Source organism: Anoplopoma fimbria, chromosome 18 (genome assembly GCF_027596085.1).
Source record: "Anoplopoma fimbria isolate UVic2021 breed Golden Eagle Sablefish chromosome 18, Afim_UVic_2022, whole genome shotgun sequence".
Classification (NCBI taxonomy): domain Eukaryota; kingdom Metazoa; phylum Chordata; class Actinopteri; order Perciformes; family Anoplopomatidae; genus Anoplopoma; species Anoplopoma fimbria.
In genome coordinates, this window is record NC_072466.1 from 13,557,689 (window position 1) to 13,580,142 (window position 22,454).

General features: G+C 38.5%; 2 protein-coding genes across 2 annotated transcripts; both read left to right on the top strand.

The window, feature by feature from the left end:
* The first annotated feature begins 13,339 nt into the window (after positions 1-13,339).
* On the top strand, positions 13,340-14,764 carry cnr1 (cannabinoid receptor 1). Its single transcript, XM_054618914.1, has one exon. The coding sequence runs from the start codon at positions 13,355-13,357 to the stop codon at positions 14,762-14,764; it is 1,410 nt and encodes a 469-aa protein (XP_054474889.1). The 5' UTR covers positions 13,340-13,354.
* A 3,241-nt stretch (positions 14,765-18,005) lies between these two features.
* Positions 18,006-21,765, top strand: akirin2 (akirin 2). Its single transcript, XM_054618213.1, has 5 exons — positions 18,006-18,564; positions 19,124-19,258; positions 19,882-20,031; positions 20,123-20,194; positions 21,152-21,765. The coding sequence occupies exons 1-5, from the start codon at positions 18,393-18,395 to the stop codon at positions 21,160-21,162; spliced, it is 540 nt and encodes a 179-aa protein (XP_054474188.1). The 5' UTR covers positions 18,006-18,392; the 3' UTR covers positions 21,163-21,765.
* The last annotated feature ends 689 nt before the right edge of the window (positions 21,766-22,454 follow it).

Genomic DNA, 22,454 nt, shown 5'->3' on the forward strand with positions numbered 1-22,454 from the left:
GAATTATTGGCCAGGGTACGAGCTATTAGCTGTTGTTTCTGTATCATGAGCAGCGCTGTTTGCTGTGTGTAGCTACGGCACTGTCCGTGGTACTGAAACGGAGCAGAGGGGAACCATATACAGATTATATGTTGTTGTATTTCATATAACAACTCTAGCTTTGCAGGCCAGACGGGAGGCTCTTGAGGTGCGAGGCCCTGTGCGGTCCCACACTTTGTACAGTCCATGCAACAATTCTGACAGAACATACTGTGCAGTATTTGCCGCTGGGGAGTTACAATGATGGACAGACACAGATCTGTACATTTTGTACAAGCTAAATCTGTGATGTAAACATCCTTGCCAAGGTGTGTGCTTATGTACAAGGCACATTCATACACGCACAGACACTTCTATATATGGATGGCTTGAATATATCTCAATACGATGCCTGATGATTTTTTCATACCTGCATAAATGTGCTATAATTTCTCATCACATATTCTCTTCTATATATCTCTCAACTTTATGTGAAGCAGAATTTAAGTGAAAGTAATAGATGTGTTAACACGTGTTTTCAGGTACTAGCAGCTATAGAAAGAAGGCAGTTTTAAAGGGTAAGTCCAGCAAATTTACACATCAAAGTTTGTTTACAGGTGTTGAGTTGTGTTGCCAGGTTTTGACAAGGAAGAAATCTGTGGATTTAAAAAGACAATATCTCTTGTGGCAACACAACTTCCGTTTAGGTCGTGATGTCATTAAGCCCAAAAATATTTTTTTCCATAGACTTACATTGAGAAGAGACATCTGTAACTCAATGGATAGTTTTAGTTTGAGGTGAATCAACTTCCTTGTGCGAATACTTGAATAGCATTTATTTAAATCATTAGCTCCTAAAAGTTGTAAAATGCATTGATAGCCAAATCCATATTTATATACGAAAGATTTACTTCAAAACATGGCGCTCTTCCAAGGGGCTTGTGTCCAACACACTCTTTTCCTAAACCTAACCAATTGGTTTTGTTGCCTAAACTTAACTTCCTGTGAAGATGGAAGTTTATTTCGAAAAAACACTATGCATGTAAGAAGCTTTTACTGACATGCTGTACCGACACATCCAAATCTTACGCTATAGGAGTATCTGGAGTGCCATAGTTTGAAGCTCGAGCACTGATCATGCTGCGGTATTTGATGCATTGGGGTGAGAGTGTGTTATAAGTTTTTCTTTCTATTCCAAAGCTGAAGTTTTGCTGCAATAGTCCAACTCCAAAGACCCATTTTCATTCTTATTTAGATTTGTCTTTGATGGGACATTTTATGGTGATAGCTGCAGCATTCTACAGAAGAGTAATTAAAGTTTCTTCCTATCTTATATTCATCTTCATTTCAGCAAAGGGAAATCTGATTTCAATGTGGACGTAGATGGTAAATGCAATCTGCCTACATAAATCATATCAGGACACAGTGTGGATGCAAAGTGAATAGTATTACAGCTGAGAAAATGAGCTTTTATGTCACTGAAGTTTAAATTTGCACCTTAAAGCTTGATACTTTTCTTCATCATCACAGAGAAGCATTAATGGAGATCCATAATACAGCGTATTAATATTTCAAAATATTGAAATGTAAGGAATGGTTCGACATTTGGGAAAAAATGGTTTGATGAGAAGATTGATATCACACTGATATGCGTATGGTAAATATGAATCCAAAACCAGCAGCCAGTTAGCTTAGCTAAGCATGAAGACTAAATGGGGGGAAAAGGAAGCCTGACTCTTTACAAAAGTAAAACAAATCAGACTATACCTTTATCTTTTAAGCCCATTAAGCTGCTGGCAATAGGAAGTGAATAAGTTCATCATCCATAATGTCAAACAATTCATTAAAGGGTAGGTAATGTAATTTAGAAACATGTTTAGTTATATTTGTTGAAATTCTCTTTAGATCCTGACAGCCTTCAATAAATCAAATGCTCTGGCAAAAAAAAAAACTCCACCTGTCTACCTGCACACACTCTGTCCGTGCACTCATTGCATCATTGATTCTTTTACAAGATACTAGCTTGACAGCTGTAAGAACTAACAATAGCCACGTTCGTTGTTTATTTTCATAATGATAATTTGGGGATAGTGGCTTTGGAGGGAGGCCTAAAGGGACGTGCTGTCAGTGTTGCCGACTTTTCAACTTTCTCACTAGATTTAGCGACTTTCGGAGCTAGTACTGCAAGCTACTTTTATTGGAAAGAGCTGACTACACTGGGCTGTTTTTTTTCGGTTGGATACTTCTTAAAATCTATCCTACTCTTGCTGGTTTCTCTCCTTCCCAAGCTTTAAGAGTAAAAGCTGCACTAGGCAAACTTCAAAGTGATGCTGCAACAGAGAGCAGCCTCTCATCCAAGATAACTGACATATTAAACATTCGCTCTATTTTCCCAAATCTAATTCTGGAGCTGGGAGAGAACAGCTGGCAAACTGAAACTGAAACACTAAATGTCTCACAAAAGCAGTGACGGAGAGCTCTGTCCACAGAAACCTGGTAAACATTAGCAGGCAATGTGAATTTTTAGGGGTACTGAATTCTACCATTTTGCTGTTGCCACATTGCAAATAATTGACATAACTTAACTTAAATTAACTTAATAGAGTCTGATAATCTCTGTGTCCACATGTGTTCACACTGGTGTATGTGTGAGTGAGGCAGAGGGAGGAGGTCATAGTGGGGAAGAGGCGAAGTAAATTAGTTTGCTACATAACATTTGTCAGAAACTGAAAAGCATTCTCATATGAAAATAGCTGCTTCATTTGTGATACCTGCTTTTTCTCATTAGTTTTAATCTAGCTTGGTAATATCGTTGCCTGACCTCAGTATTTCCATTAACCTGGCAAAGGCCCTGATAGTTTTGATACGTTTTATTGAACAGGCATGGAATTGGCCCCCAGATTTCGAAAACTAGAAAAAAGAAATTTGTTCTGTATTGAATGTATAGAACATCTTTTATTTGTTCATGTTTGAGGAACAGCAAAATGCTCTCAATTCTATCATCATACTGGATTTTGACCCCATGAACATACTGACGCTACATTCACAGAGATGTTGATATTGTCGCACCTTTTATTGACTGAAGATCTCAGTCTGCCTCAGTAAAGGTTCTGCTGGAGTCTCAGGGGACAGAAGCTCAAATTACTGCCCTTAATGCCCATATCTGTCCAGAGGCCACATGATTCGGCAACACCAACATTTCATTCAAGGGGAGATTTGAGGGACACGGTTGCCATGACTCCCAAGCTTAGCCTTGGTTCAGATAGCAGTTTACCATTTTCGACTCATTCTTCTTTTCTTCTTTGTCTCGTCACCTTTCCTCAAGGAGCCGTAATGCACCATTTGTGCGCAGCTCAGTTACACTTGTCGGATTAAGATGTGCTGGGCCGGAATATATACCCACTTCAGCTCTGTTGTGCAGCAGAGGATGAATATGCACCTTCTGGATGTCCCTGGGATAATTGGCAAATAACATCTTGTTATTGCCCCCCCCCCCCCCCCAGCCCCCTTTATTTGATGCAACGCTGTCTGTTGTGAAGTCTCTCCCTGTGGAAAAAATGATTATGTTCTCTTGCTCTGTCTGTGCTCAACCTTGGCTGTGTCATGTGATAGTCATTTCAGTCTTCACTGGTTGTCATGCCAACAGTATATATAAGGCAGTCCTGCTAGTTTAGTAGTGGAGGGATGGGAAGTTTGCACATTTCACAGACAGGCAGGTAAGTACACATCCAGTAGGTCAGATTTTACACTTCGGTCTGTCTGGTACACTATTAAAGTACATTTACATGGAAGCCCTTGAATATACAACTTAAATATTGCTTGCATAACATTACAATGTTTATATTGCTTTTTAATTTTCTAATCTGAATTAACAGGTTAATATTCTCCACCGTGCAGCAATGGCACAATTGAAAATTAAATGTCAAACAGCTTTTCCATTTTCAGTTTAATATGGTCATTGCTAGAGCCCATAAAAGTATGTGAAAATGAAAATGCAAATTGGATTATTGCGTTTAATTCTTATCTTCAATCAGACCAGATATAAATATGTGGAATACTATTATGCTATTACTACATATTCGTTTTAATATGATCCCTTATGGGCCTCCATACTTTTATATGCAGTTTTTTTTTCTTTTCAGTTCCCTAATGATATCAAATCTATCATCATTTATGATCCGAAGTAAATTCATAAGCCTGCTGACTAAATAATCCTCTGAATCTGTTTTGTATATTTTCTTTTGTCTTCCTGATTGTCTTAATAAAAAGCCTGTTTACCTTATGACTTTTCTGACATATTTTTTTTAATATTTTTTATGGAAAGGTTCTGTTTTGCTGACTTATTTCAAACCTTTGCTTTAGGTTTTACCTTTTCACTTTACTTAAGACTATCAACTCTATATTGACTATTAACTCATACAGTTTTCTCCTTTTATTCCCTCCGTGAAGTTTATATTCAGGGAATATAATAAAAAAACATATTGTGCAAATGTTAGTGGGGTTTACTTTGGCATGATCAGTATTGTTCTTGTTGTTGCTGATAGTTACCTCAAGAGGAGGAGCTGCAGTTATTTGCTCATTTCCTTCAGATGCCTTGTCGTGACCCAAGACGTATCTCAGTGACTGAAAAACAGTTAATGTTTGGTGTCTATAAGATCCAAACATTATGAATATTACTGTTTTTTTTAACACAACGAGAAAGAAAGATTCCAAAATGCTTCAAAGTGTATTGAAGAATAAAAGTTAAATCTTTTTAGAAGCTTTCTGGTATTAAATACTTTTTTCCTGTATTTAGTTGGCTTAACATGAGTACCTAAACGTGATACTTTCATAAATTCGTATTAACATGCAGCTAATATTGTGAGTAGTAAGATTTAGTGAGTTGGAGCCTCAGGCATTCCCAGTCCAGATGGGATACATACTCCTCAGTGAGTCCTGGGTCAGCCTGAGGTTTCCTCCCAGTCAGTCTTATCCAGAGCACCTCCACACAGGAGGCGCCCAGCGGGCATCCTCACCAGCTGCCCTGCTCATATCCGTTCCCTGCCACAGGCTAACACAAGCGTGCATGCCAGCCGGTCAGTCTCCTACTCTCTGAAGACAGCAAGATGGCTGTTGCACCCTCACCTAAAAAGGACAGGCCTCTTTGTTCAGGGATGATTGTGAACTCCAACTCAGAGGTGTTGATCCTCATTTAAACTGTTTAAAGCTGAAATGCAAACTGCTTCAGTGCCATTTGAGGATTATGGCCGATTGAGGCCAGGAGAACAAAATATCTGCAAACAGCAGAGATGCCAGCTACATGTCATTAAACCTCTACTTATGCACTTAATGGCCTTTCATTTATAAGCTAGCATAATGTCTCATACAACACATAAATGAAGAAAAAACAGATGGGATGTCAACACACAACAACATTCTAATGAATGAGATGCATAACAGAATAAGGGCAGGAATCAGAACAATTAAACAACAAGAAATAATCTTCAGATTTGAATCTCCATATGTCTATTATTATCAGTAATTTTTGGTCATAAACAATGATCAACATGGGAGCTTTCAGTGCACAGACGTCATTGGACTGATTTGACAACATTTACAATGCTCAGTTACAAAGTTATTCCTGACCTTGGAAACAGCCCTTATTACAAACAATCTCACCTCAAGGTCCATTAAGAAGCTGTTCTGGAGCTTTTGATCAGCAGATGAAGTTTGCCCAGTTATCATGAAAGACTAACTAGTGTTAAACCAGTTTTATATTCCACCTGTGTTCAGCTGTGTTGCATCCACATTGTTCTACTTTTAAAGGAAAATACATTTTGAGAAGTATGCTTATTCGCATTATTGCTGAGAGAAGATGAGTAGATGTCTGTACATTAAATATGCTACAACAAGCAGCTGGTTAGCTAAGCTTATAATACAGACTAGAAACAGGTGTTCAAAAGTAAAACAATCCACATTCACCATGTATATCTTGTTTGATCCATAAAAAACATAAAATAATTAAAAGTTTCTGGAAAACATGCTTTTAACCAAGAAATAGTCCCACCCCAAACCCCCAAAAAGTCCTGTTACACAGTAATCTTTACTTTGTATTAGTTGCACATATGCTTCTTTCATTAGGATTATGGGATTTACATGCAGCCAATGGAGGCCCACACCTGATAAGGTGAGGAATGAACCTATTTTATGACTCCTGATATTCCGCTCAGAGTGCAGCTTGTTAAACAACATTAGTCAACTTGACTTATGATTCATAAAATATGTATGAGGACGGTTGCAGAGGCAGCACCATCAGTCCACATACAGCAGGAGAGAGCTGCGGTGTTCATTCATGTGAGACATCGACTTTATTGCATTTTATACAAGTTTAGTGGAAACAAGGAGATAAAGAAATGCTGATATGCCAGTCTTTTCCTGCTTGCTGTTCATTTTGTTTCCTATTTTACTACCACAACGCATATCTTCCAACATCCACTTTAGCTTATGACTTTACAACAAATTAAATAACATAGAGTATATTCACAGACAAATATTGTATACTGACAAATTGAACATATTTAATATTAGCCCGTTAATATGCTCACAATTAACATGCTGATGTTTCGAAGCTTTAATCTTGACCATTTTCACCATCTTTGTCAAGAGTGTTAGTATGCTAACATTTGTTAATTAGGGATGGAATGTCATTAGTTTCACACGTAAAGTATTCGACAAATTCAAATTTGTCGAATACAAATAAAAGTTTAATCGTTTAAACAATTAAACTTTATCGTTTAAGTCCCCTGAATTAAACGATTAAGTCAGGGGATCACCAAAGTTACTTCAATTCATCCTTAGAGGGACATAAGTGTCCATACCAAATGTCATGGCAATACATTGAACAGTAATACATTTCACTCAAAACAACAAATGTCCAACTGATGGTGGCCCTAAAGGAAAAGTCCGGGGATCACTAAAGTCATAAGGATATATTGTCACGGGACTATGAATGTCTGTACAAAATGACCTACCAATCCGGCTTGTAGACGTTGAGATCTTCTTCAGGATATGTGAAAATAAATGGCCTTCCGGTGGCACTAGAGGAAAGGTCAGGGGAAATTTTCTTTTTTTGTTCTGTCAGCCTGTTTTTGTGTTTGTTTTGTTGTTGTTTTTTTTATAATTGAGAGCAAGGTTGTTTGACTTGTACATGAAAAAGAGTGCTCAAACACAAAATATCAAATCAATAAAAGCATCGACACAATTGCAATATGTGTTGACCTTCTGAAATCACAGACATTTTTCAAGGCGGGAGGACTTACAATGGCAATATATATCTACAGATAATTTTATACACAGCGTGGTGACGCCTCCTTTCCTGCCTCACTTCTAATGTATTCATCATTAATCATCAAGTGCTGATGATTAAGTCGTTGTTTAGCATGATGAGCAAAAGTTCAGTATGGACCTTGTTCAGTATAAACTGTAATTTGTTATGAACCGATGGTGCAGCTGCAGATCTGCAACATAAACACACAAACTTTATGGCTATTTACGGAAGCACCAGACTCATTTGTCTCTATAATTTGCTCACCATTTCACACAGAATTATGAGCAAGTGCCACATGTGAAAAATGAGCTCTAAGTTAATGGAACTGCTTCCTGGCAACAAGACAAAAGTATCTTCTTATAGTTCATGCGGCATATTTTCAGATTGAGATGACTCATGCAAAGGCCATGTGATAACCTTAATACCTGGTTTATTTAGTAAAAGCATGAGCTGAACTCGTTTGTCCTCAACGATAACAGCCATTTGAAGATTCAGATCAGATGGGTACCTGCGAGAAACAAAGCTTAGATTAATGCTGGAATCCATGACAGATTTTGATTATTCAACCCTTAGTTGGCCTCTCTTATTGATGAGGTTGTTATTGATGCATTAGAGGAGAATCTGGGAATCTTTGGCTCGGATTCTGTCAGCTAAAGTTCCCTCCTGAAAAAGCCTTTTTGAATGTGGAACAAACTGCAATAGAGAGGCTGGTGCAAAATGCATTATGAGTCCAGAGTGAACTCCTATCTACCTCTCATCCAGCAGCATTGTAATGTGAACCATGTGAGGCAAGGAAGCACTTCAATCACTAAGTATCTGCACTAAGTCCTTCCTAAAAAGCAATCAACTGCAGCAACAAGCTTTAACAAAACTTCAAAAAATAACAGTTTAGGAGGCCAAACAAACCATATATATTAAATGTAACTATCATGACAAAGTGTAAATCGAGAAATCTGTCTGTTTCATAGTTAACTGGTTTGAGTCAATTGTAGACATTTCAAGAAGTTTGGAATGAGTAGGAAATATACAATTACACTAACACCTGACCAACATAATTGGATCATTTCACCTAACATTATTATTATCTTTTTGTAATTTGAGGTATATTTTGGAAATTTAATTTCAAGTTTTTTCAGTTAACATGAAGTGTTAGTTCAGACAGGTCACAATCATATTCCCGACTAACAAGTTAATTTATCGCTTCATGTAGGAAGCTAATGTTAATTTTGCCATTTAGATAGTTTGTTTATTTACGCAGTTGTGACTACTATGCACCAGGCAGTTACTGGGGTATATAATTAGTAACAACTAACTTATGCATAAGAAGTAGTTCATGTAGTGCAACCCATGTCAATTTAATGATGCATATATCTTCACTTAGTAAACACTTCATGTCATAATAGCCTGTGTTTGAACTTACAAACAGAAGGTGTTGATGACATGTTCCGAAATGAATTGTTTGATTATGGAGGAACACTTCTCTCTATGCATAATAAATGTGCTCAAATAGCATAAAGTGGTACAAACAGACCTAGACTGGGAGTCTGACATTTGGCGCTGAATAGTTAGTTAAATTTAAACTGGAATAGAGACTTCCTTCCCCTGACTTCAGCTTTTATTTCCCTCCCTGAGCTCTTTCCTCTGATCCATGGACTCAAAGTGAGTAACTGGAGGACAAAATGTTATGTACCACAACTAAAACGCAGATGGCTGTGAGCTTTGCTTGAGCCATCGCTCATTGCTCACTCACAGGTTAGCGTGCCAACAATGTCAGAGATAACTGTCACAGTACACCAGTCAGTTTGGCAAACAATGCTGCCTAAAGTCTAACTGCTCCATGTGGTGGATATTACAAAGTCTCAGTTACTGTGACCAGAATAATAAACTGATGGAATTGAAATTATGCTCAAACATTTTTGCTGGAACATTTTGTATTTGCTAGATCAGGTGTTGTCATGTTATGTTTGGAGTAAGACTGCATCGTGCTTGATTCTACACCATTCTTGCAGTTGTTTTATGGCAGATGTGTGAATATTTATATGGGCTGCATGTCCAAACAGACATAAAAGGCAATCACTCACTTTAACACGGGTGACAGGGAGGATTGTAGGTTGCAGGCCCCAGAGATAAAACACAGAGACACATTTAGCTGTTGCTGGTTGTCAATCAAATGGGTGTGAATACATAATAGGGCATTCTGTAGAAATTACATATTATAGATACAAGAAAAACCTGCATATTTCAGCATGCTGTCAAATAATACAAATCAAGCTTAAGTCAAATCCACCATTTAAAAATGTATAAGAACTGCTGCTGCTGATGTATTCTCAATTTCTGTTTCCTGTTTCTGGATGGTCAGTTGGTCGATGCACTACTTTGGTCCAGACTGTAATTTCTCAACAACTACTGCATGGATTGCCATGATTTATTTTTTACAGACATTTAAGTTCCCCATATGATGATCCTAATAACTCGGGTGATCCCTGACTTTTCTTTTGGCGTGCCCAATAGGACATTTATGTCCCCCTCAGGATGAATTGTAACGTCTTTGATTATCAGGTCAAAATTTCAACATGTCTAATACTTTGATATATGACCAAATACCTGCAAAACTAATTGCATTCCCATCAGCCTAAGCTGTACTTTGTATTTAGTGCTGAATAGCAAATTTTAGCATGTTAACGTGCTAAACTATGATGGTGAATGTAGTGAACACCACACCTGCTGAACACCAGCAAGATATGGTATAATATTGGTATTATAGAGGAATAATAACATAGTTTATTTTTCGGAGAATTATAACTGCAATGATAAACAACACATATTAGTTCCAGTCCTTCTATAAAAAGCTTTTTCAATAATTCTGCAATTTTACAAGAACACTGAAACATAATACACAGAGAAGTCAATCATTGAGGTGTCAGTGATATGGATTTCTTCCATAAGAGATACCCTCAATAATAGAAACACTGTTATTTGGCTTACTGGCTAGACTACACGTACATGCCTAAAATGTTAATTGCATGCAATGACTTCATCACTGACATTCCCAGAAACGTAGAAAACAGAAGTCGACACGAAACCTTGAAGGTACAAACGATGAAAAGGTAAACTACAACCCATGATCAAAACATTCCCCCTAGAATGCACTGAAGCATCACAGACGGCTGCTCTCTAATAGTGAAAGTGCGACTGAGGAGATGGTTTCCCTCCAAGGCTGAAAAGGAAAACTGAAGGCTGGAACATCATTACTTCAGGCTTCTGTACAATCCAAGAAGCCATGAGGAGAGGAGGTGAATCAGAGTCTTCTCAGTCCTTTGATGCTTCCTTGGAACAAGGCATTTATCTGCCAGTTACTCTGCTAGAAATAACCAGTTATCAGCCAGGAAGAGGGTTTTTATTTTGGGCTGCTCTCAGGTTTGATTCTGTATGTGGATCTCAGCTTTTATCTGTATTGCCCGGCAGATGACGACTGTAAATGATCTGTTCATTCTCAGTTTGCCTAAAGATTGATGAGAATCAGCTTGGAGAAGATTTGCCAAAAATGGGAAATTAATTCACAGAACTATGAGCCTAAAAATTCCCCAAGATTTGTGTTTGTTTGACACATTTCTCTCATTTCCTGACTGCAAATGTCTCCTCATTTTGTAAAGTAGAACATTTTGTTCATTTCAGTCAGACATGGCAGCCACAGCTGAGCGATATTAATAATTACACCTGTGATGATGGTGATGATGTAGATGATGATGGAGCCATAGCCTCATTTCAGTCCCAGCGTGAGCACAAGGTTTTCATATTCTGTTTGGTTGATGCGATCTGTGGCCATGAAATGTCACATTAATGCATCTATTCTGATTTTATCTGCGCCAATAAAGACACCGAACTCGTGCCTCCTTGGCCTGCACCGTTCATTTTGCCATTGTGTGAGGAAATTAAAAAATGTTGCTAAAATGTTTAGATGGATATTGCCAAATGAAAATGTGTAAATTGGACTATGTATAATCAGTGAATTGAATATGTTTTGATTAAGGCCAAGCATAGGCCAAATCTTTGTTATTGCTATCTGATTCATTCATTTGGTGGTGTGTAATCTGATTTCATGTGCTAAAAGTAAATGGTTTATGCCGAGGGGAAGGCACATCAGAAAGAAAAAAAACATAACTAAATGTGTATGAATCATCTTGTGTTGTCATTTCAATGCTCAGCTCTTCTGAATTGCATTACAAAATATGTAAATGACATTTTTTTTATCCTAACAGCCTGCTTCATTTTGCATTTTCATCCAAATACAATCACAGACTCACAAAGCAAAAAGCGGCTATTAAAGGGGAAAACAGACATGTGAGGATGATTTCTGTTCAGCCAACACCAAAATTATGAAGTCTGCTTTCTGTTCTTTGAGGTTCTCAATTTTAGTCAATTATTCACACAAAAAACTGAAATACACTGACTAGCAATGAAGTCTGCAACCTACATTTGCCTTTTTAAAAGCACAAAATAGGAATGGAAAGCCTACGTTAAAAGTGACCTTTGTGTGGAGATTTATTGGGAGCAATGCAGCTCTTTGTCCCTGCAAAATGTAGAAATTGTGTTCACAATTATGAATTAGGAAGATAAAACAGCTATTCGAAGTTCTTTTTTTTGGTGCTTTGTGATGCCGGTTCTTTGTCCGAGGCGCACATCGTCTGCTAGGAGGAGTTTTGGAAATTCAAATCAGGTCCTTTTATAAGCCTCCTCCATTACCACTGTCGTCTCCCCTGTTCCGATATGCACCGCACTTGACAGCTTCATGGGTTGGGCAGATAATGTTATATGGAAACACGTGACAGGGCTTGTAGGAGCGACGCTTCATAAGTGTGAAGACAGAGAGAAAAAGACTGGAGAGACGCTGGAGCCAGCAGCAGCAGCAGCAGCAGCAACCTGTATCCACATAACAGGAGCCACTCCAAGAGCCACAGGACACATACAGACATCTTCACTTAAATGTAATATATAGCATTTGAAAAGAAACTAATCATTATGATGATAGTAGTGATTTCACATTTAAACACACGCACGCTGGTTGTATCTCCCTGAATGTAAGATCTGTGTTGGTTGGATGATGCTCTTCTGACTTGGATTAACGGTGGTTAAGGGCGATTCTGCGCACTTGGAAAATTATGTAAGGTAAAGAACCACTTTTCTTCTTTAAAATGTTTAGTTTCGGCTTTTGATATTGTTTTTCTTTCATATAATTGTACTTTATATGATTTGTGTTGTTTGTCGAAGCATAAACGTTTTTTTTGCTTCTTTTTTTCTTTTATTCCTGAACACATTTTAGCTTTTTACATCCAATACATAACAATATATCTACTCTCCTGCATTGATTTCAATATTTTTTAAACGCCTAATATAAAGATAACTTTTCAAATTCTGAATTATGTAATCGTAATAACCCTCTGTCATATACCTCTTTACTCTTACAGTAAATTTGAATTTGAGCATGCATATATTGTGCATTGTTTTACACAGATTTAATAAGCTTGTTTTTCCTATAGTGTTCCAGTCCGGTACAAAGGACTTGCATTGCTTCATCTGATTCTTCATCTATTAGAAAATAGGAGACTTTTTTTGTCCTCAGCCTCATCTTTCCAGTTTTATAAGTAGATTTTCTGGTATAAAAAGAAGCACTCAGTGATTTGTAATTGTATGTGTATTGATAACTACAGGGTGCATGATACAGTATTTATAAGTAAACCAGCTCTCAGAGACCAGGTGTGGTTCATCCCAAATCAGGAATTCTATAAAATGATTTTTTTTAACATCTATGTTTGTACAAAACAAAGATTTCCCAAATATTTGCATAATGTAAAGGTTATCTCATGTAAATTGATTTTTTTTTATCAAAGGTATGCACTGCTGCAAATTGAATTTCCTGTTATAATATGCATGGGATTCTTTTTAGGTTTTTCAAACATGTCTGAAATGTTTGTCATCAATTTGTAGGTTGTCCAGGCGTCTTAGACTGCAGTATTTCCCTCAGACACAGCCATGAAGTCTGTGCTGGATGGTGTGGCGGACACCACCTTCCGGACTATTACATCTGGTTTACAGTATCTGGGCTCCAATGATGCTAACTATGAGGACCCCCTCAGCAATGTAGACTTCAAGGCGGGTTTATCTCTGCAGAAGCCCTTATCTGCTTTCCGCAGCAACTCCTTCCCGGACAAAGTACCTGTAGATGAGGAGCTCATCCTCAAGGGCATTCCCTTCTTCCCCACCAATGCCACGGACTTGTTTGGCAACCGGAGCACATTCAGAGATGAGACCAACAATATACAATGTGGGGAGAACTTTATGGACATGGAGTGTTTCATGATCCTGACCCCCAGCCAGCAGCTGGCTGTGGCTGTGATGTCTCTGACTCTGGGTACCTTCACGGTGCTGGAGAACCTTGTGGTGCTCTGCGTCATCTTCCAGTCCCGCACCCTCCGCTGCCGGCCGTCCTATCACTTCATAGGCAGCCTGGCTGTGGCTGACCTGCTGGGAAGTGTCATATTTGTCTACAGCTTTCTGGACTTCCATGTTTTCCACAGGAAGGACAGCCCCAATGTTTTTCTCTTCAAGCTGGGTGGAGTCACGGCATCGTTCACTGCATCTGTGGGAAGCCTTTTCCTCACGGCTATTGACCGCTACATCTCCATACACCGGCCTCTCGCCTATAGGCGCATAGTGACACGGACCAAGGCTGTCATTGCCTTTTGCGTGATGTGGACCATCTCCATCGTCATTGCAGTGCTACCTCTGCTGGGCTGGAATTGTAAACGTCTCAATTCTGTTTGCTCAGACATATTCCCTCTAATAGATGAGAACTACCTGTTGTTCTGGATCGGTGTGACCAGCGTGCTGGTTCTTTTCATCATCTACGCCTACATATACATCCTGTGGAAGGCACACCATCACGCTGTGCGCATGCTCAGCCGTACCTCCCAAAAGAGCCTTGTTGTTTACTCAGCAGATGGGACTAAAGTGCAGACCGCACGCCCTGAGCAGACACGCATGGACATCCGTCTGGCCAAGACCCTAGTGCTCATCCTGGCGGTGCTGGTCCTGTGCTGGGGCCCAGTGCTCGCCATCATGGTCTATGACCTCTTCTGGAGGATGGATGATGACATCAAGACAGTATTTGCGTTCTGCAGCATGCTCTGCCTGCTCAACTCCACTGTCAATCCAATAATCTACGCCTTGAGGAGCAAGGACATGCGGCACGCCTTCCTTAGCTCCTGCCATGCCTGCAGGGGCAGTGCCCAGCAGTTGGACAATAGCCTCGAGTCAGACTGCCAGAACAGAAATGCCAACATTTCTGCCAACAGGGCTGCAGAGAGCTGCGTGAAGACCACTGTGAAAATAGCTAAAGTAACAATGTCTGTGTCAACTGAAACTTCTGCAGAGGCTGTCTAATTGGCCATCAAAGGGTAAACTGTAAATGTCATCTTCCCCGAATAATGCCATTTAACACAATAAAGCAGAGGTTAGATATCCTAGAGAAATAAAATCCTCGACTTACATCCTCTCATAGGTCAATGGTTGCATTACTTTACGTTGGTCTGTGAGTACATGGTGTTGGTCATGGCGTTGGTCTGTGAGTACATGGTGTGCCAAAGTGCCAAACTGTATTGCAAGTTCATAGGAAGGACTCGCAATTTGAAAGGATTATCAAAGACTATCATAAGTCTACTATTAACCACAGACTTCATGATGTCCAGTTAGTGAAGGCATATTATATTTTTGTACTGTGAATTCAGGTTTTGAAAAAAAAATATCTCCATTTATGGGATAAGGGGCTACTGACATTTTTAATTTGAGATGTTTTACTGTGTTGTTTAGGCTTTAAAATGTATCTTGCACCATACATATAACAAATCTTCTTGTCTTGACTTTCTACAGGCTTCATGTACATGTTGCATAGAGACATTTCTTTGAGGGAATGATAAAAATAAAGTTCAAATGACTCTGATTGTTTATTTCCAAAATTTACATTAAAACATCTCATTTTAGTACATCTTCTGACAACACTCAGTGAGTGGCAAACTGCATGAAGACATTTTGAGAAATGACTTTATAAAAATAAAAAATACACCTTTATCACCATCACAAATGAGATGGAGGTAAATGGATTCGCAGCTTTTGAGTGTGTCAAATTGCTTTTTCTGTGGCAGAGAGACGATCGTCCCTGTTGTCCTCTTCTTTAACCGCTCGCTGTTAGACCTATAGAGTAACGTGTCTTTGTTCAAATATGTACCTAACAGCTGTACAGTCTTTTCTTGCAAAAATATAGTGTTCAAATCGACTCCTTCAGCTATACAGCCAACAAGACAACAACAATAACAACAACAACAACAAGCTTTTGGCCAAAGCTAGAACGCATCACAGCTGAATTTGGACGCAGTGTGCTGGTCACTACTGTAACAAACTGAAATAGTTTCTGTGCTGCTTTTATCAAATGTAAGATTTATTGCCTTGTATGTGTGTGATACCTTGTGACTTGATGATATATTTCCAAACCCAAGCCTTTTGATCATTGCAGTGAGTTGTTTTAGTGCCACTGTTGCAGGGGGGCATCATTTAGAAAAAATAAAAGCAACCCAAGCACAGGCCTAGTGCAGTACTTTTAGCGTAACACTAAATAAAAATATGTCTGCTGTCAATTTTACTTATCCTAACAAAGAAACAAGGGTCTTCTGATTAGCTGGTAACTGGGAAGTCTGTGTGTATGCATTGTGTGGAAACTCAACAACTGACCTTACAAAAGAATCTGAGAAATTGTGATTTTTCTAATAGATGATGTAGAACTTTTAATCTAAAAATCTCACAGCACAATTGTTCTGTAGACATTTATCTTGGTGTGAAGTTATCCAGACCGCTGTTTATCAGTATGCTTTGCTGCCTCTTGTGTTATTGAGTATTGAAGATCAAAATGTCAACTGTCAAGTGGCTTCTGTACAGTGGTGGCATAATGAGGAATCTATGACTTAAAAACCACAATCAGTCCAGTGTTTTTATTATTGCTGTTTTGAAACATTTGAATAAAGTTGCAGCTGGTTGTCATTTTGCCTTCAGTTATTTGATTGATTAGTTGATGGTGGGAAACAGGAGGTTTCAGCACATGTCGCTCAATTCATCCAACAATGACTGATTCAAGAGGAACAGAGGCTGAGAGGAAGCCAAGCCATGATCTGACTTCAAGCTAAAGGCATCTGTGAGGTTTCAGTGCCCCCTTGTGGAAGATATGTCATTGCCAATGGTGGCAGCCTTTACAAAGGAGTGGTTACTTCTTGTAACCCCAAAAGGGAAAAATTGCAAGACAATAGCTACCACAGCATCCTCTGGTGTCAGAGGACGCTGTGGTAGCTATTGTCTTGCAATTTCTCTGACACAACATCTGCTCTGCCCTTTTCATCTCTTGGCTATGTTCACACAGATGTCACCAGGATTGTGTTCATTTATCTATCAAATACTCCCATCTGCAGGTTTACTCTACCACGTGTAAAAGTCTCAATAAGACATTTTCTTGACGTTTTTCATATACCAAACAAATAGCTGAGAGAACAAGTGGCAGATTAATTGATAATGAAAATAATATTTTGTTGCAGTCCTAGATGGTACCAAGCTGCAGGAGTCTTTAATGGCGTAGCACTTACAAATCAAAGTATAACACCATTACTTAACAGAAATATTGATATTGTTTAACAACATTTGGTAAACGTTACAGCTTGACACTGCAAAATGATGACACAAAAAGTAAAGTTTAGTGAAGTCCTATGGCTGGAGGACACGTGTTGAAATACCACACATCCTCCTCCATTTTTGTACAGTTTACATACGTTTGAAGTGTGGTTGAGGAAGTGGTAATGATGGAAGGGAAATGTCTCAAACTTTTGGTTGTGTGTGCAGTTGGTCGTGTGTTGTTTTCAAATTAAAATGTACAAGCCAGACAGGGAGTTTTGAAGCAAGAGTAAGCTTTGAAAAGTCCAAGTGCATTAGGCATTAGTACTAGGCTACTCTTAGGCCAAGTCCTTTATTTGATCAATAATTATTCATCATACTAAATCATACCCTGATACCCCACTGCAGAAGTATTTGTCTTTTGGAAAACTAAATTCATTCATACATTATCCACAGACAATTAGTTGGCTACTCATTTTAAAGGTGTACTTTCATTTTAATTTATAATTTCAAATGTTTTCATTCTTAGGCAGCATTATTATTTCTTCTGAACCAGAAATACGCTCCTAATTCTATACCATGGGTTCACATTAAATATTTGATCTGTACTCATAAATATGGCTGAGAAATAACATTTAATATCTACACATTATAATTGTTCTTCTTTGCATTTTAGTCAAATCCTCATACTAGGTCATTTTGTGTACATTTTAATGCTCATATAGTGTGATATAGTATGTTCTTAAAAACTAACTGTAAGTATTATACTTAGTTTTTTTTAACATTAAAGAAGGCTTTTACTGCTTTTGTGCAAACGTTTTAAGTGAAAATGAAACTCTGACGTTGTTTGGGGGGTTTGTAAGAAAACAAAACATTTGAAAAGCAGAAGAATTTCAACATCATCGGGAAATGTAGTATTTAAGCTACTAAAACAATGAACGCGATCGGGAACAAAAACTACAAGTCCCAGTAATAGCCATGTCTTTGCGCATGCTCATAACCGATCAATCCAGACGGAACAAGGTAGCTAAACTACTCTGAGCCGTTTATGGGTGCAACTCGGAGCAAGTCCTGCTAAATCTGCAATCATCCGATTGTATAGAAAGCTTATTGTAGCGTATTCTATCACAATCCGCTCTAGATATATCTGGCAACGTAATCTGTGTGAGATTAATCAGCAGAAGGCAACAGGAGACGAAAATAGTGCGAATTTGTCGGCTGACCGGAATCTCTCCTGCCGTTTGACCTAGCTAACGCTAGCTAGCACCAGCGGCACAGACCGGGGCCCAGCTCAGCAACTCTCCTAGATAAAAGGGCATTTTAGCCTTTCGGTCTTACGTTTTTTTAGACACATTTCAGCGTGATGGCTTGTGGGGCTACCCTGAAAAGGACTCTGGACTTTGATCCAATAATGAGCCAGGCTTCACCTAAGAGAAGGAGGTGCGCCCCGATCTCTTCTCCAGTCTCCTCACCACAGAAGTATTTGAGGATGGAGCCCTCCCCGTTCGGGGAAGTGTCGTCCAGACTCACCACAGGTAACATTTTAAACCTACATTTTGAATTTAAAAGTTGTGTCAAATGCAGGATGGTAAATCCAGTATACACTGTAACCTGGACAAAGTTAGCATCTCCATTAGCATACCCTAAGTTCCCACGTTACTGGTGTCTGGTTAAAACAAAACACACGTCATTGATCAAATTGTTGCTGCTGCCTGTCGGTGGACATTGTACACGATGTCATGGGCATTTGTATGGCCCAGTTGTAAATTCGCATACATTTTGTAGCAGCTTTCTTTTTATGAATGACAGTTTATAATGTGATGGAGGCTTTGTGTAAGTCAAGTGTGGGAATAGCAGGAAACTAAGGTTTGTGATGATTTTGAGTAATTAACAGATGATGGTGTATTCGATGCTCACTGATTTCTGGCTTATGATAAACACCATCTCCTCAAATGATTTAAGTCATGCTTTATCTCAATATATCAGCAAGGCCACATGGAAGTATCAACATTGCTTTGTGTCCACACAGTTGCAGCACCTCTGTACAAAGATGCCTCTTTTACAATGGAGTAAATATTTTCCTTCCTATTTCAGAGGAAATTCTCCACAACATCAAACAGGAGTATAAGCGGCTGCAGAAACGACGACACCTGGACAGTGCTTTCCAGCAGGCAGACGGCTGCTGTCCTCTGGATCTGCACAATGTTCACAGTGGACCCGCCCTACCAGGTAGCTGGCATCTTTTTGAGGATATTTCCTATTTTTTCACAAATCGGTGAACTTAATACACCTATTATACACCAATCATTTTACTGATCAACTCAAACATACGTTTATTATGATCTGGTTAGTTTAGTTCCTGGTTATGATGACAACATGGATGCCATTATGGACCATAGCACATGGTTACAAGCCTGAAATTCAGATTGAATAGACATTTTGTCACCAATTTATAAAATCAGTCTGAAATTGCCTTCTTCTTAGCCATGTTCACTCGGTAGGCAATTTGATTTGGCACACCCAGTGATGCTTTGGCATGTTTACTTTTGATTTGTAAACTACAATGGGAAATCCCTTATCCTTTGCCAATTCCTAGCAGCTTATCCTTCCACCTTTTAACAACCTCACTCTGTGGAAAAAGTGAAATGGAGTGACGCTCCTAAGGGAAGTGTACATCAGGTGTTGCAGATTAACGAGGAGCATAATTATGTTGCCATACCTGCTTTGCATTAAAACTGGAAAATTTCTGTGTACCGTCTATTGTATCATTAGCCATACCAAGTTACAGCGTTGTTACTGTGTTTTTAAATGTCATGTGTCTAGAATTAATTGTATGACATTAACTCCCCTAGGTACATCCTCCGGTGCCTTATCTCCCACCAGAAAAGAGCAGCCTCTTTTTTCCCTCAGACAGGTTGGGATGATCTGTGAAAGACTGCTGAAAGAGCGAGAGGACAAAATCCGTGAAGAGTACGATGAAATACTGACTACAAAACTTGCAGGTATGGTGTTATTTTTTTTAAAGGTATAGAAAACTATTTGTAGAGATTAATCCATACCGTGTGCCAATCAATGTGTTTATTCTTCCAACAGAGCAATATGATGCTTTTGTCAAATTCACTCATGATCAACTGATGCGGAGGTTTGGAGAGCAGCCTGCCAGCTGTGAGTATATTTATTTTAAAATCACACTTGTAACTCATTAATGGGTCTCTACGAAATTTGTCTCTGCGGTTTTGTCTTTTCGGTCATCCACGATTTATGACATGATTAAGAACACATTTAAAGTCAGAGCAATGTATAGACATGATATTGATATTGTGAAACTAGATATCATCTTGGATTTTTGATATCTTGATATGGCATACATTTTTTTCTGGTTTTAATGGCTGCATTACAGTAAAGATGTCATTTTTCAGAGTTCACCATCCTGGTTCCACCTGTTCTTTTATTTTCCTTTACCCACTTAGTCATTATAGCTACATTACTGATGATTATTAATAAAAAGATCTCATTGTTAAGATGTGACAGCACCAATAGTCAACCCTACAAAATCATTGCAATATTCATATCTAGCTATTTGGTTTAAAATATATTAGCATTTGATTTTCTCAATATCCCCTAGTCCTACATTTAGGAATAGAGTTGGCTGTTTTTTAAGTACTAGTTCCGACTTGGAAGCAGATTCTAGATTCATCAAACTGGGCATTTTTTACACATTGTTATTGATTCCTGAAAGTAAACATTGGTCCTGCTGTTCATCTGTCTACACTAGCTGTTACACAAGACTCATGAGTTAGTCACTGCATGCGTTAAGTGTTTTTTCACAGCGGACTGTATCTTGCTGTGTAATGTGTTGCTTAGCTTCACAATTAACAGTAGCTGTATGCCAAATATAATAGTGCAGGAGGGCCGACTTGACTGTCTTAATGAAACAGTAATTTGTGCTGTAAAGAAGGCCTGTTTTTTTAAAAAAGAATTTTTTTATTAAATCCACTTGTCTTACTCTGACCGACACAGGTCAAACGTTCAACTTACAGTGCTGAGCTCTGAAGCCATCTCCTGATATGATATGGGTCAATATTCTAGCGTCCTCATTCTTGTCTTATTTGTCCTCCACAGATGTTTCCTGAGTTTCAGCGTCTGATATTGAAGAATGCAATTTGTTGCAGGCTACTCCAGGGACTTTGTCTGGTTGGACTTTTCTCCTAGCTGTGCCATATCGCCTCTATGTGGACTCAGTTTGTGGTATCCACATTTGCTGTGTCTACCAGAGTTAAGAGGGTTTCCTGCTGCCAACTGATATAGGACTCTCTGTGACTCTACCAGTGGCCTCTTAACTGCCGTGTCAATATTTATTTGGCTTTTTTCTGATGCCTTCATAAAAGGCTGACTGCCACCACAAACTTGGCCTTTTTAATATTATTTTTTATGTTAAATTCTGTTATCTCACAGAGAGGATGTTAGTTGTGCAACTTCTCTATATGTACATTTTGAAAAGGTATTGAACATTGACGAGTGGATAAACCAAGAATGCCTTTAGACTGGCCTCCAGGAAGAGACATCTTGGCTTTTTCAGCTTTGTTTTTAAACTGTACTGGCAATTACTGTTATAACATTTGTATACACTGTATTTTTTTTGTGTGACTTTTGTTTACTGTACCAAAATTTCCTGATTTCATTTGCTGTAGGTATAAAGGGGCTTTGATTCAAGAAAAGACAATAAAAAAAGTGTTTACACAAGTATAAGTGTTTTTCTTTTTTTTTTCTATGTATGACTGTAAGAAGGGATCACACAAATCTTATAAGCTTTACTGTTTTCTACATGCTTCCACCATACTGCTTTGAATTTTGTTTTTGTTTGTCTTTATCTTAAATGTCCAAACAACTTAATCTCTTTTCACAAACTGTCCCCTTTATATGGGATAAGTTGATGACACTCCTGTCAGTTGTCACTGGGCCCATATCTTCTGCAGGGAATTGTAATGATTTTTGTTGTTTTTCAACTCTGGGTCACTGAAAGGGCTCTGACCTAACAATGTCTCAATTTCCATCAGAAAGAAATGTCTTAAGCAGGCGGTGGGACCTAGAAAGCAGCAGTCTTTGAAAAGTATAAAAAGCACTCTGCTCAAAATGTATTGATAATGAATGTGATTCAATTTTTTTTTTTTTAATGAATTCAATATTTTTCATTTAACTTTTTTTTACTGTTTTATAAGAGGCATATCCTCTAGTAACAATTATCAACTCGTTTTGGCTCAAAATGCTCGAACTCTCATTGCACCAATCTGAATGTACCAACGTAATATTTAGAACGTGATAGTTGCCGGAGTTGTTGTTTTTGTTGCCATGGAAACGCCAAAGTACAGCAATCCCCACCCAACAGTCCTGATGAATTAGTTAAAATGACTTTGAGCTGTTGAAC